Source organism: Heterodontus francisci, chromosome 23, assembly GCF_036365525.1.
Source record: "Heterodontus francisci isolate sHetFra1 chromosome 23, sHetFra1.hap1, whole genome shotgun sequence".
Taxonomy (NCBI): domain Eukaryota; kingdom Metazoa; phylum Chordata; class Chondrichthyes; order Heterodontiformes; family Heterodontidae; genus Heterodontus; species Heterodontus francisci.
In genome coordinates this window covers 44,682,349-44,696,936 of record NC_090393.1, presented here as the reverse complement: position 1 = coordinate 44,696,936, position 14,588 = coordinate 44,682,349, and the positions used below count along the sequence as shown (strand labels likewise).

The window sequence follows — 14,588 nt, the reverse complement described above, 5'->3', positions numbered from 1 at the left end:
ACACACTAGAGGTTTGTGCACAAATAGATTAGAGTGGGGAAAGGTAGATTGGTTAAGTTAGAGTCCTTTAAAAAAGGTGGCATTTGGTGATTCAGCTGGCTTCTAGCTGACTTTTAATTTGAAGAGGTAGATGACTGGTTCAGTGGGTCTCTTGGAGTTGGCAATGCAGCTGATTTCCTGCAACGGGGTTTGTGATTGTAGCCGGAGTATGCAAAGATGGTCAGTCAACAAGCAGGATTTGAAAGCTTTCAAGCTGGAATGGAGAGAGAGAGGGGTCCCCCACTTGGGGTCTGTGCATGTCAGAGTCCAGTTACTTCTCGTCGGCTGCAGAGAAAACATCAGCTTAAAGCCACAGATGGGAAGGGGTTTGTCACATGACAGTCATTTAGTGATTCAAACAAAGCAGTTAGCGGTATTTCTCTGCTTGATGAAAGAGCAGGTTGTTCCTTTAGACTTCATGGGTCTTGGTTCTTGCTGGGAAATACAGCTATTTCGTCTCCCTCTTCACAATCCTTTACAATGTAGGATACAGTGTTGCAAAGTAGGTGATCATCTTAAGCTGCCAGCAATCATCCTTTTTAAATGTGTTTTTTAGATTTCTTCAGAAAAATCTAGTCTGACCTCCAGTCAGTGGACCAAAGAAAATTATCATTCATCAAAACACATCGTTGTAACAATTTGAATGAGCAAGTTTTAGAAAAGTTGTCAGGTGAATTAAAAGAATACATTGGCGTTGATTGACAATTGAAGATAACAATCCAGAGTTTCAACAGTCTAACTCCAATGGGCATGGCACCACACATACTTAGACTCAAGGAAGGAGCAGTTATAATGTTGCTATAAAATGTGAATCCTTAATGAGGACTTTGTCATGGAACATGATTGGTAGTTAGGAAGCTGTTTTCTTCAATGATGGATGCTGAAATTATAACTGGCAGATTTCAAGGAAATAGTGTTGATTCTTCAAATTGAGCCCATCAGATGTAAACCTGCCTTTTCAACGCGGGAGAAAACAGTTCCCAATTTAACTTTCATATTCTATGATTATAAACAAGTCTCAAGACCAGACTCTTGACAAAATTTGTATTTGCATGCCTGTTTTTACACATGGACAGCTTTATGTAACTTTTCCAGATTGTGAAGTTTTGATTCTGTTAAAGTCTTTGGTGAAAAAATAACTAGAAATCTTGTATTTAGAAGTACTGTTGCAATGAAGATACTAATTTGACTGCAAATGTTTTGCGGGTCTCTGTTAGTACAATTTTAAAAGACGAAATATCCTGTTCAGAGTTCCCCACACAAACCACCCATCATACATTTTGTACCTTCCAGAGATTTTTTTCCCCTCTCTAGTTGATGGCTTCATCAGTTGGTTATTGGTGGCCTCATTTGTTGTTGGTCCACTCCTTTTGTAAAATTGAATACACGCCCAGTTTTGCAAGATTTTTTGTTAACTAATTTGTTCAATCTTTAAGAATTTTTTAAACTCAAGATTTTTTTCCTCCATTTGATCTGCTGAAAGAAGAAGAGAAGCAAACTTACCTGGGGAATTTTTGGAGTTTTTAGAATTTTTGAAGTTTCTGGACTGACTGCTGTTTCTTCCTTGCAAAAGCAAATGCTTTAGTGCACTAGTTGGATTACACCGTAGTTCAGTGTATTTAAATTGTAAGTATAAAGCAAATATACTTATTGGGCTGATAAATATAAAATTAGGCCCATTATTTATCAGATTTCTTTGTAATAAAAATAGTAGACTGAAAAGTGCCCAATTTAAGAACGTAGCTCAGCTGCTGAATTTATTGAGTTACTTTTAATGCATGCATAATATAAACATTTAATATGGGTGTCTGTCTAATAGGAAGTGAATAAGAAGCAAACTCAAAAGGAGATGGAACATGCTATGTTAATTCGTCATGATGAGTCCACGCAAGAACTGGAGTTCCGACAACTTAACATGTTGCAAAGACTTAGGATTGATCTAATACGCTTACAGCATCAAACTGAGCTGGAGAATCAAACTGAATATAATACCCGCCGAGAGCGTGAACTACACAGAAAACATGTCCTGGAACTCAGACAACAGCCAAAGAGCCTAAAGGTATGCAATGGGACTTTTTGTACTATTCATGGAATGAAATATCTGAAAGGTCTTCATTAGACCAATCGAATCAGTGGTTCTGCCCTGTTTCTATACTTTACAACCAGTGTTCTCTTATGTGACTGGAATATGACCGTGTCACCAACAAAAAAGTTTGCAAACTCCCACTTGCACAGTTCTGTTGCTTTGTCTGTCAGTGCTGAATGAGGTTGAAAGAAAAATGACACACATAACTCGTAATTCTTCATGCAGACCATCTTTATGCAGAATCAGTGCTAATCTGTGTTCATTTTAAACCCCATGGCAGCATTTACCATTTGAATATAAGTTTAGCATTAAATGATTTGATGGAATTGTGTACGGTTTGGTATAGATTTCATACATCAAGTATCCTTGAAGATTTTGAAATTATTGCAGCAGTGAGGAACTTAATGGATCGATAGATTGAAAACTAACTGAGCTTCTGGGTTCACGATTCATATCCTCGACTCCAAAAGGAGAGGATGGGCGAGAGATTTTTAGGAAGTTTCCTAGCATTATGAAGAAATCAGTGGGCACCAGTGAGATTTTGCAGATTTGGAAACATGCATAGTATGTTTGTCAAAAGGATGCCAATCTGACCCAGACAAACGCCAAAATCATTTAAAATGATGGATCCCATTCTAAGGGACAGGATGGGAGAGTATCTATATGACAACCTAATGAGAAGCAGTCTAGATTAGTTTGGAAGGGGAAGTTCCTGCCTAACAAACCATCTAAATTTGAAATATAAAAATAGAGTTTCTGTTGAGGTTACAATCAGATCAGCCATGATCTTGTTCAATGGCGGAGCAGGCTCGAGGGGCAGAGTGGCCTGCTCCTACTCCTAATTCGTATATTCATATGTAGTTTCTATAGATAATTAAAGAAGGGCGGCACAGTGGCGCAGTGGTTAGCACCGCAGCCTCACAGCTCCAGCGACCCGGGTTCAAATCTGGATACTGCCTGTGTGGAGTTTGCAAGTTCTCCCTGTGTCTGCGTGGGTTTACTCCGGGTGCTCCGGTTTCCTCCCACATGCCAAAGACTTGCAGGGTGATAGGTTAATTGGCCATCATAAATTGCCCCTAGTATAGGTAGGTGGTAGGGAAATATAGGAACAGGTGGGGATGTGGTAGGAATATGGAATTAGGGTAGGATTAGTATAAGTGGGTGGTTGATGGTCGGCACAGACTCGGTGAAACGAAGGGCCCGTTTCAGTGCTGTATCTCTTTAAAAAAAAGAGATAACAAAGTGAGCGTTCGTCCGATAGAAAGTGAATCTGGGTGGTAACAATGGAAAATAAGGAGATGGCAGATGAATTGAACAGGTATTTTGCATCGGTCCTCACTATAGAGGATGCAAGTAACATCCCAGAAATAGCTGTAAATCGGGAAATGGAATGGAGAGAGGAGCTCAAGAAAATTACAACCACTCGGGAAGTGGTAGTGAGCAAATTGTCAGAGTTGCGGGCTGACAAGTCCCCGGCTTTTGATGGACTTCATCCTAGGTTCGTAAAAGAAGTGGCTGGTGAGATAGTCGCATTGGTTTTAATTTTCCAAAATCCCCTAGATGCGGGGAACTTTCCATTAGATTGGAAAATAGCCAATGTAAATCCTTTATTCAAAAAGGGAGGGAGAAAGAAAACAGGAAACTACTGGCCAGTTAGCTTAACATCTGTCATAGGGAAAATGTTAGAAGTTATTATTAAAACGTTATAGGGCATTTAGAAAAATTCAAAGTAATCAGGCAGACTCAACATTGTTTTGTGAAAGGGAAATCATGTTTAGCCAATTTATTGGAGTTCTTTGAAGAAGTAGCATATGTTCTGGATAAAGGGAAGCCGGTGGATGTACTGTACTTAGATTCCCAAAAGGCATTTGATAAGGTGCCACATCAAAGGGTATTGCAGAAAATAAAAGCTCATGGAGTAGGGGGTAACATATTGGCTAGCTAACGGGAAACAGTAGGCATAAATGTGTCATTTTCTGGTTGACGAGATGTAACGAGTGGTGTGCCACAGGGATTGGTGTTGGGGCCTCAACTTTTTACAATTTATATAGATGACTTGGATGAAGGGACCGAAGATATGGTTGCTAACTTTGCTGATGACACAAAGATAGGTAGGAAAGTAAGTTGTGAAGAAGACATAGGCGGCCTCCAAGGGACATAGATAGGTTAAGTGAGTGGGCAAAAGTATGGCAAATGGAGTATAATGTGGGAAAATGTGAACTTGTCCATTTTGACAGGAAGAATAAAGAAACATATCTAAATAGTGAGAGATTGCAGAGCGATCCGGGTGTCCTAGTGCGTGAATCGCAAAAGATTTGTATGCAGTTACATCAAGTAATTAGGAAAGCTAATAGAATGTTATTGTTTATTGCGAGGGGAATTGAATACAAAAGTAGTGAGGCTTTGCTACAGTTATGCAGGGTATTGGTGAGATCACATCTGGAGTACTGCATACAGTATTGGTCGTCTTATTTCAGGAAGGATGTAAATACATTGGAAGCAGTTCAGAGAAGGTTCACCAGACTGATACCTGGAATGGGCAGGTTGTTTTGTGAGGAAAGGTTGGACAGGCTAGGCTTGTAGCCACTGGAGTTTAGAAGAGTAAGAGGCAACTTGATTTGAAATATATATGATCCTAAGGGGTGTGAACAGGTGGATGTGGAAAGGATGTTTCCTCTTGTGGGAGAATCTAGAACGAGGGGTCAATATTTAAAAATAAAGGGGTTGCCCATTTAAGACAGATGAGAATTTTTTTCTGTGAGGATCATGAGTCTTTGGAACTCGCCTTCTGTGACTAGTGAGCACTGTAGGATGTAAACTGGACGATGAGAACATTGTAAATTAGTTTTATGCTTTCAGTTGAAACTGACCTTTTGAAATGTTTTTAGTGGTGTCTTTCTATAAGGGGGGCACTTGCAGTGATCATGTTAGATGACACTGAAACTAGACCCCTCATACTGATCTTTATCAAATTTTTTTTTTTTTAAGATGTTGCAAATAAAGTTGATGGTGGAGCTGTCTCTGGTTAGTTTATTTGGACCCTCAGACAACTTTTTGACCATTTTCTTAGAGATTTCCCCAGGGGTCAGTATTAGGATCACTGCTGTTTTTGCTATATCGTAATGACCTGGGTATACAGGGCATAATTTCAAAGTTTGCAGTTGATACAATACTTGGAGATACACTAAACCATGAGGAAAATAAACTTCAGGAGGACATAGACTGGTGAAATGGACAGACACATGGCAGATGAAATTTAACTAAAGAAGTGTGAAGTGATTTATTTAGGGAGTGAGGAGAGGCAGCATGAACTAAATAGTGCAAATATAAGGAATACTTGCATTTATGGTGCAAATATAAAGGGGATAGAGGAACAGGGGGACCTGGGTGTATGTACACAAATCTTTGAAGTTGGCAGAGCAAGTTGAGAGGGCCGTTTTTGAAAAAAAAACGGACTGCTTGGCTTTTTTCTAAACCGAGAAATAGAGTAGAAAAGCAAGGGAGTGGTGCCAAACCTTTATAAAACACTGGTTAGGCCTTGGCTAGAATTTTGTTTTTTTTTTTTAAAAAAATCTGGGCACCAAACTCTCAAGTATGTCAAGGTCTTGGAGAGGGTGCAAAACATAAGGTAAGAAAAAGGAGCAGCCCCTCGAGCTTGCTCTGCCATTGAATAAGATTACAATTGAATTTTTACATAAATTCCACTTTCCCATCCTATCTCCATATCCCTTGATTCCCTTCATTTCCAAAAATCAGTTGACCTCAGTCTTGAATATACTCAACAGCTAAATATCTACAGCCTTCTGCGGTAGAGAATTCCAGAGATTCACAACCCTCAAGTGAAGAAATTTCTCCTCATCTTAGTCCCAAATTGTTGACTCCTTACCTTGACGCAATGACCACTAGTTCTAGAAACCCAACTCGGAGAAATAACATCTACCTTGTTGAGCCTTCTCAAAATCTAATATATTTCAATGAGACCACCTCTCATTCTTCAAAGCTCCAGAGAATATTGCCCATTCTGATCAATCTCTCCTCATCCCAGCAATCAAACCAGTGAACCTTTGTTGCACCCCTCAAAGGCAAGTATATCCTTCCTTAGGTAAGGAGACCGAAACTCTATGCAGTACTCCAGGTGTGGTCTCACCGAAGCCCTGTACAATTGACAATAACGTAGGTAAGGAGGGGGATGAGGTCCTGAAAGCAAATTTTAGGGAGCGAGGAAGAAGATTAAAAAGCAAGACCTCAAAAGCAGTAATCTCAGGATTACTCCCAGTCCCACGTGCAAGTGAGCATAACAATTGGAGAATTGAGCGATTGAACACGTGGCTGGAGAACTGGTGTAGGAGGGAGGGCATCAGATTTCTGAGACATTGGGACTGGTTCTGGGGCAGGTGGGACCTGTACAAGATGGGCAGTTGCATCTTAGCAGGACTGCGATGAATATCCTCGCAGGGAGATTTGCTCGTGCTGTTGGGGATTAAACTAAATTGTCAGGGGGGTGGGAACCTGAGGGGGAGCTCAGATTGGAGTGTAGCAAAATTGGTAACTTGTCAAGAGTGTGGGAAACAGGAGCAAGTTTTAAAGAGGAATGCCAAGGTGCACAGAATACTGGGGAGATAGCTAGCACAAGAGTAGGGAATTGTACATTAGGTGGGGTCAGAGTAAGGGAGAAAGTAATCAAGTCTGAATCAGTGTTAATGAGCATTATGTGAATGCACGGGGTGTGGTTAATAAAACTGGTGAGATAAAAGCGCAGAATGCCATTTGGAAATATGGTGTGGTTATAACAGAGACCTGGCTCAAAGAAGGGCAGGGCAGGTCTGGGTGTTAATTCCTGGATACAAGGTGTTCAGGAAAGATGATAAAGGGAAAAAAGGGGGCGGGGTGGCGGTATTGATTAAGGCGAACATTGCAGTGCAGGAGAAAAAGCATGTCCCAGAGGGGTCGAGGACCGAATCAATTTGGATCGAGCTAAGGAACAAAAAAGGTGCAGTTACATTGCTCTGTGTTGTTTATAGGCCACCATCTAGTGGGAAGGACATGGAGGAACAAATTTGCAAGGAAATTACACAGGTGCAAAAAATTTATAGGGTAGTTCCAATGGAGGACTTTAATTATCCAAACATAGACTGAGATAATAGTGCAAAGGGCAGTGAGGGGAAGTGAAAAAGCAAATAAGAGAAGCAAAGAGAGAGCATGAAAAGAGACTGGCAGCTAACATTAAAGGAAATCCCAAAGTTTTCCATAGGCATATAAATAGTAAAAGGGTGGTAAAAGGAGGAATGGGGCCAATTAGGGACCAGAAAGGGGATTTACATATGAAGGCAGAGGGCATAGCTGAGGTATTAAATGAATACTTTGCATCTGTCTTTGCCTGGGTTGCATCACCTTTCTTGATAATGTTGAAAGAGGAGGTAAGTCAGACACTAGACAGGTTTAAAATTGATAGAGAAAGTATTAGATAGGCTGTCTGTACTTAAAGTGGATTAGGCAACAGGACCAGATGAGATGCATCCAAGGATACTGAGGGAAGTGAGGGTGGGAATTGGCAGAGGCACTGGCCTTAATTTGTCAGTCTTCCTTAGACTCGGGGTTGGTGCCAGAGGACTGCAGAATTGCAAATGTTACACCCTTGTTCAAAAAAGGGTGTAAAGATAAGCCCAGCAACTACAGGCCAGTCAGTTTAACTTCAGTGGTGGGAAAATGTCTAGAAAAAATAATTCAGGACAAAATCAATAGTCACATGGACAAATGCGAGTTAATTAAGGAAAGGCAGCATGGATTTCTTATGGGAAAGTCATGTTAACTAACCTCCTGGAGTTCTTTGAAGAGGTAACAGAGAGGGTTGATGAGGGCAATGCTGTTGATGTGGTGCACATGAAATTTCAAAAGGTGCTGGAATCACTCAGAAGGTCTGGCAGCATCTTTGGAAAGAGAAGCAGAGTTAACGTTTCGGGTCATTCCGATTCCGAAGAAGGGTCACTGACCTGAAACGTTAACTCTGCTTCTCTTTCCACAGATGCTGCCAGACCTGCTGAGTGATTCCAGCATTTCTTGTTTTTGTTTCAGATTTCCAGCATCCGCAGTATTTTGCTTTTAGCTTAAATTTCAAAAGGTGTTTGATACAGTGCCACACAACAGACTTGTGAGCAAACTTGTAGTTCATGGAATTAAAGGGACGGTAGCAACATGGATACAAAATTGGCTGAGTGACAGGGAACAGAGTAGTGGTTAATGGATGTCTTTTGGGCTGGAGGTAGGTTTGGAGTGGAGTTCCCATGGATCAGTGTTGAGACCCTTGGTTCTCCTGATATGTATAAATGACCTCGACCTTGGTGTACAGGGTACAATTTCAAAGTTTGGAGATGATGCAAAACTTGGAAGCATTGTGAACTGTGAGGAGGATAGAGTAGAACTTCAAAAGGACGTAGACAAGTTGGTGGAATGGGCTGACAGGTGGCAGAAAGTTCAGTGCAGAGAATTGTGAAGTGATTCATTTTGGTGGGAAGAACATGGAGAGACAATATAGAATAAAGGGTACAATTCTAAAGTGGGTACAGGAAAAGAGGGACTGAGGTGTAAATGTGCCTAAGTCATTGAAGGTGGCAGGTCAGGTTGAGAGAGTGGTTAATAAAGCATACAGTATCCTGGGCTTTATTAATAGGGGCATAGAGTACAAGAGCAAGGAAGTTATGTTGAACTTGTATAAGACGCTAGTTAGGCCTCAGCTGGAGTATTGTGTCTAATTCTGGGTGCTGCACTTGAGGACTGACGTGAGGGCATTGGTGAGAGTACAGAAAAGATTCACGAGAATGATTCCAGGGATGAGGAATTTCAGTTATGAAGATAGATTGGAGAAGTTAGGATTGTTTTCCTTGGAGAAAAGAAGGCTGAGAGGTGATATGATAGAGGTATTCAAAATCATGAGGGGTCTGGAGAGAGTAGATAGATAGAAACTGTTCCCACTCATGAAAGGATCGAGAACGAGAGGGCACAGATTTAAAGTATTTGGTAAAAGAAGCAAAAGTGACACGAGGGAAAACTTTTCCATGCAGCGAGTGGTTAAGGTCTGGAATGCGCTGCCTGAGAACATGGTGAGGCAGGTTCAATTGAAACATTCAGAAGGGAATTAGACAATTATATGAAAAGCAAGAATGTACAGGGTTATGGGGCGAAGGCAGGGGAATGGAACTGAAAGAGTTACTCTTTCAGAGAGCCAGTGCGGACACAATGGGCCGAATGACCACCTTCTGCACTGTGACGATTCTGTGAATTCCAGGATACTTCCTTGCTCTTATACCCCAACTACCTTGTAATAAAGACTAACATACCATTTGCCTTCTGAATTGCTTGTTGTACCTACATGTGAACTTAGTCATTCGTGTGCAAGGACACCTAAATTCCAACATTTACTAGTCTCTGCCCTTTATAAAAATATTATGCTTTGCCATTCTTCCTACAAAAATGGATCACCTCCCACTTCCCCACCTTATACTCCATCTGCCACCTTGTTGCCCAGTCACTTTACTGGTCTGTTTACCTTTGTAACCTCTTTATGTCCTCATGGCTTACTTTCCCATCTAGCTTTGTATTGTGAGAAAACCGTGGATATGTTACGCTCTGGCCCCTCATCAAAGTCATTGCTATAGATTGTAAATAGCTGAGGCCCAAGCACTGATCCTTGTTGCACTCCATATCTTGCTCTCCCGAAACTGATCCGGTTATTAATCTGTTTTCTGTTCGTTAACCAGTCATCAGTAAGTGCTATTATTACCCCCATAAGGCCTAATTTTGTTTAAGGGCCTATTTGTGGCACAATTGAATGCCTTCTGGAAATCCACTGGTTCCTCTTTATCTACCCTTCTAGTTACAGCCTCGGAAGACTCATAGATTTGTCAACACTATTTCCTTTTCATAAAACCATTTTGATTTTGCCTAGTCGTATTCTGATTCTCCAGTGCCCTTTTACCTTAATAGATGCTAGCATTTTCCCTACTGCTGATGTCAGACTAACTGGCCTATTGTTCCCTGTTTGTTTACCCGCCCTCCTTTTTTGAACAGAGGAGTTACTTTTGCTACATTCCAACTTGCAGGGCCCATTTTAGAATCTGGGGACTTCTGGAAGATCAAAGCCATACATTCACTATCTCTTAAAACTCTCGGATGTAGGCCATCTTTTAAAACCCTCTTGGATGAATAGCTGGAGGTATGTGAAAGCAGCGAGAGGCCATTGTGAGGCTGGCAGCATTGGAAAGTGTGTGAGGTTGAGTTGGAGTATCTGAATGTTAGGCCTGAGCCCTCATCGCTTATGGTGGGTGATGGGAATGTGCATTAATCAGCGGAGGGGTTGTTGGTGTGATGGGTCAGAGTTGTCCTTTGAAGATGCATTCACTGATGTTAACCACCTGTGTGAGGTAGTTGAACTTCTTGCAGCATTGCAACCAGATCCTTGGGGCCAGACTGTGAGAATTAACCATCCTGCCATCCTCTCTGATTTTCTTCTCAGTATGCTTTAAGGACCTCCTCGACCCCGGCAGAAAGATTGCTTATCTCTTCCTTTCCGCCTCCTGTACTAATGCCTCCAGCGCTGCGTCAGAAAACCTAGGAGCCCTCTCCCTTGCCTGGTGCTCTATTTTCTGTGCTGCTTGTAGCCAATTCCTCTATTGTCAGTCTGCAGCAGCTTCTGTTTATTGAGTTTGACTCCCCTTTAAGAGGGGCAGACTACCTTTAAGATGTGCAGCTGAAACATGTGCTAGCCACGTACGGTTCTTGGTTCCCTATTGAGCGTGCAGCCGGCCAACAGCACCTCCTTCACTGCACGCTGAAATCATTGAAGTGGGGCAGTATGAAGTTTGTGTGCTGCCTGCCTCAACGTGACCGGGTGTGGATAACTGAGAATCACAACCTTCACACATGAAAATAGGAGTACTCACATTCTCCCCTTCTCACCCTGCCTTTTCTCGTATACTCCATCCCTTTGAAATAAAGGTTAACCTAACATTTGCTTTCCTAATTTCTTGCTGTACCTGCATGTTAACTTCTATGATTCCTGTAAAAGCACACCCAGATCCCTCTGAACACCAACATTTTCCAGTCTCACCATTTAAAAAAAAATTCTGCTTTTCTATTTTTCCCTTAACATTCACTTCACATTTCTCTATATTATATTCCATCTGCCACTTTCTTCTTCACTCATTTGACCTGTTTAAATCTTGCAGTCTCCTTGCGTTCTCACAGCCTACTTTCCCACCTAACTTTGTAGCATCAGCAAACTTGATACATTACACTCAATCCTCTCATCTAAATTGTTGATTGTAAATACCTGAGGCCCAAGCAGTAATCCTTGCGGTACTCCGCTAGTTAAGAGTCTACCAACCTGAAAATGACCCGTTTATTCATACTTTTTTTTTCTGTCTGTTAACCAATCCTCAATTCATGCTAATATATTACCCCCATGAGCCATAATCTGTGTAATAACCAATTTTGTGGTACCTCATTGAATGCCTTCTGAAAATCTAAATACATTACATGCACTGGTTCCCCCTTATCTACCCTGCTATTTACACCCTCAAAAAATTCTAATAGATTTGGCAAACACTATTTCCCTTTCATAAAACTGTGTTGACTGTCGAAACATATTGTGATTTTCCCAAGTGCCCTGTTACCACGTCCTTAATGATAGATTCTAGCATTTTCGCTACTACTGATGTCAGGCTAACTGGCCTACAGTTCCCTGTTTTCTCTCTCCTTCCCTCCTTTCTTGAACAATGGGGTTACATTTGCTTGCCTCTAATCTGTGGGGCCATTTTAGGATCTTGGGAATGTTGGAAGATTAGAATTAGTGCATATACTATCGCTGCAGGCAGCTCTTAACATCTTAAGATGTAGCCCATCAGGTCCAGAGGATTTATCAGCTTTTAGTTCCATTAATCCCGCCAGTACCTTTTTCTTTACTAATTAAGTTCTTCACTATCATTAGATTCTTGGCTCCCCACATTTTCCGACATGTTCTTTCTGTCCTCTACTCTGATGACAAACACAAAATATTTAACGTTTCTGCCACTTCCTTATTCCCCATTCTAATTTACATACGAATTAGGAGCAGGAGTAGGCCACTCGGCCCCACGAGCTTGCTCCGCCATTCAGTAAGATCATGGCTGATCTGATTATAACCTCCACGTTCCTGCTTAACCCCAATAACCTTTCACCCCCTTGTTCATGTAGAATCTATCTACCTCTGTCTTAAAAATCATCAAAGACTCTGCTTCCACTGCCTTTTAAGGCCAAAGACTCACGACCCTCAGAGAAAAAAATTCTCCTCATCTCTGTCTTAAATGAGCCACCCCTTATTTTTAAACAGTGACCCCTAGTTCTAGATTCTCCCACAAGAGGAAACATTCTTTGCACATTCACCCTGTCAAGACCGCTCAGAATCTTTTATGCTTCAATCAAGTCGCCTCTTACTCTTCTAAACTCCAGTGGATACAAGTCTAGCCAATCCAACCTTTCCTCAAAAGACAACCCGCCCATTCCAGGTATTAGTCTAGTAAACCTTCTCTGAACTGCTTCCAACGCATTTATATCCTTCCTAAAATAAGGAGACCAATACTGTATGCAGTCCGCCAGATGTGGTCTCACCAATGCCCTGTATAACTGTAGTATAGCCTCCCTACTTTTGTATTCAATTCGCCTCGCAATAAACGATAACATTCTATTAGCTTTCCTAATTACTTTCTGTACCTGCATACTAATCTTTTGTGATTCATGCACTAGGACATCCAGATCCCTCTGCATCTCAGAGCTCTGCAGTCTCTCACCATTTAGATAATATGCTTTTTTATTCTTCCTGCCAAAATGGACAATTTCACAATTTCTCTTTTTTTTTGAAAGGCTGTGTATCTGAATGCACATGCCATTCATAGAGAGATACAGCACTGAAACAGGCCCTTCGGCCCACCGAGTCTGTGCCAACCAACAACCACCCATTTATACTAATCCTACATTAATCCCATATTCCCTACCACATCCCCACAATTCTCCTACCACCGACCTACACTAGGGACAATTTACAATGGCCAATTTACCTATCAACCTGCAAGTCTTTGGCTGTGGAAGGAAACTGGAGCACCCGGCAGAAACCCATGCGGTCACAGGGAGAACTTGCAAGCTCCGCACAGGCAGTACCCAGAATCAAACCCAGGTCGCCGGAGCTGTGAGGCTGCAGTGCTAGCCACTGCGCCACTGTGCCGCCCCATTCTGCATGTTGTGATGGTGCTTCTGTTTTTTTGTTAAAATATATTTTGAGGAATTCTTAGTCAAACTGAAGAAATGTTGGACCAGTTTTTTTTTCGAGATTCATCAAGGGGACACTGAAAGAACTGGTTTGTCAACAATGTTTACTGGTTGTCACATGACAAGTTTAAAAATAGAACAGAAACTCTGGTAACGGGAAAATGTGGGCAGAGAAGTCAGTTGTGCGCCACTTGATTGGACAAGCTGAGGCGCAGCAGTGCGCACCTGAGAGGGCAGAAAACTCGGAAGCTTTGGTTGTAGTGTCAGTGTGTTTTACCTTCTGGAATGAGATATAGTTAGTTCCTACGACTGGAGTGTCAAGGAAGGAGAGAAGACCGCAACCCAGCTCACTTTCCAGCAACTCTTTAAAAGACCCTGTGAAGCCCACTGTGTCAATTCATCTCGTCTCCTGTCTTTGAAGAAAAGCCTGCAAAATTAATTCTCAAGGCTGTTTGAACAGAACTATTCTAAAAGATCTCAGTGACTGTCTACATGTACTCGGAAGTTAAACTGTGTGCCAGTTTTGGTACACAATGTGTCTCATCTGTTTTCTTCCAAAATGAGTAGATATTCAGCTCGTGTTTTTTTGTTTGTAACCGAGCTCTGAACCAAAAAAATCTCATTTTTCCGGTTAACGTGTTTGTGTGCGTGCGCACATGTGGAGCTAAGGGAGAAAGGGACTTTAAAGTTTCAACCTGTGTGTTTATGCTTTACTTCATTATGAGCTAAGACTTGTTTTATAATCTGATAATTTTGTTGATCATTAAAGAAACCTGGTTAGTGTGCTCTATTCTGGGAAAAATAGAGTATATGATTGACAATATCAGTAAGTGGGAAAATTTAAAATATATGTAGTGACCTGTGAAGATGTGGGATTAGAATAAACAGTGCACTCCTCCCAACTCGTTCATAACATATATAATTGGGGCTCTCTTACCGGGATAAACCTAATGTTGATGACGTACAATTGTAAGTGGGGTAATAATAATTGAAAAAGGAAAAATAAAAAGACCCATGTTTCTTGTGTAATAAGGTTTACACCACCGGAATGTCTTCAACAGTTGCTGCGACTTTTTGGGGGAAGGAGGGTGTATCCCTCAGTGATTTGAGGAACTTAACCACGGTTAAACTAAAGGATTTGAGAGAACTGTTGGTGTTAAGAGTTAAA

The 14,588-nt window shown here is 41.4% G+C and overlaps 1 protein-coding gene across 2 annotated transcripts in view; it reads left to right on the top strand.

Annotated features, from left to right (window-relative positions):
• The window catches only part of taok3a (TAO kinase 3a), a 184,487-nt gene that overhangs the window by 148,330 nt on the left and 21,569 nt on the right, over positions 1-14,588 (top strand). For both annotated transcript variants that reach the window (XM_068055185.1, XM_068055184.1), the window contains one exon: positions 1,859-2,098. In XM_068055185.1, coding sequence (XP_067911286.1) covers positions 1,859-2,098 — 240 coding nt within the window. The remainder of the gene's footprint in view (positions 1-1,858; positions 2,099-14,588) is intronic.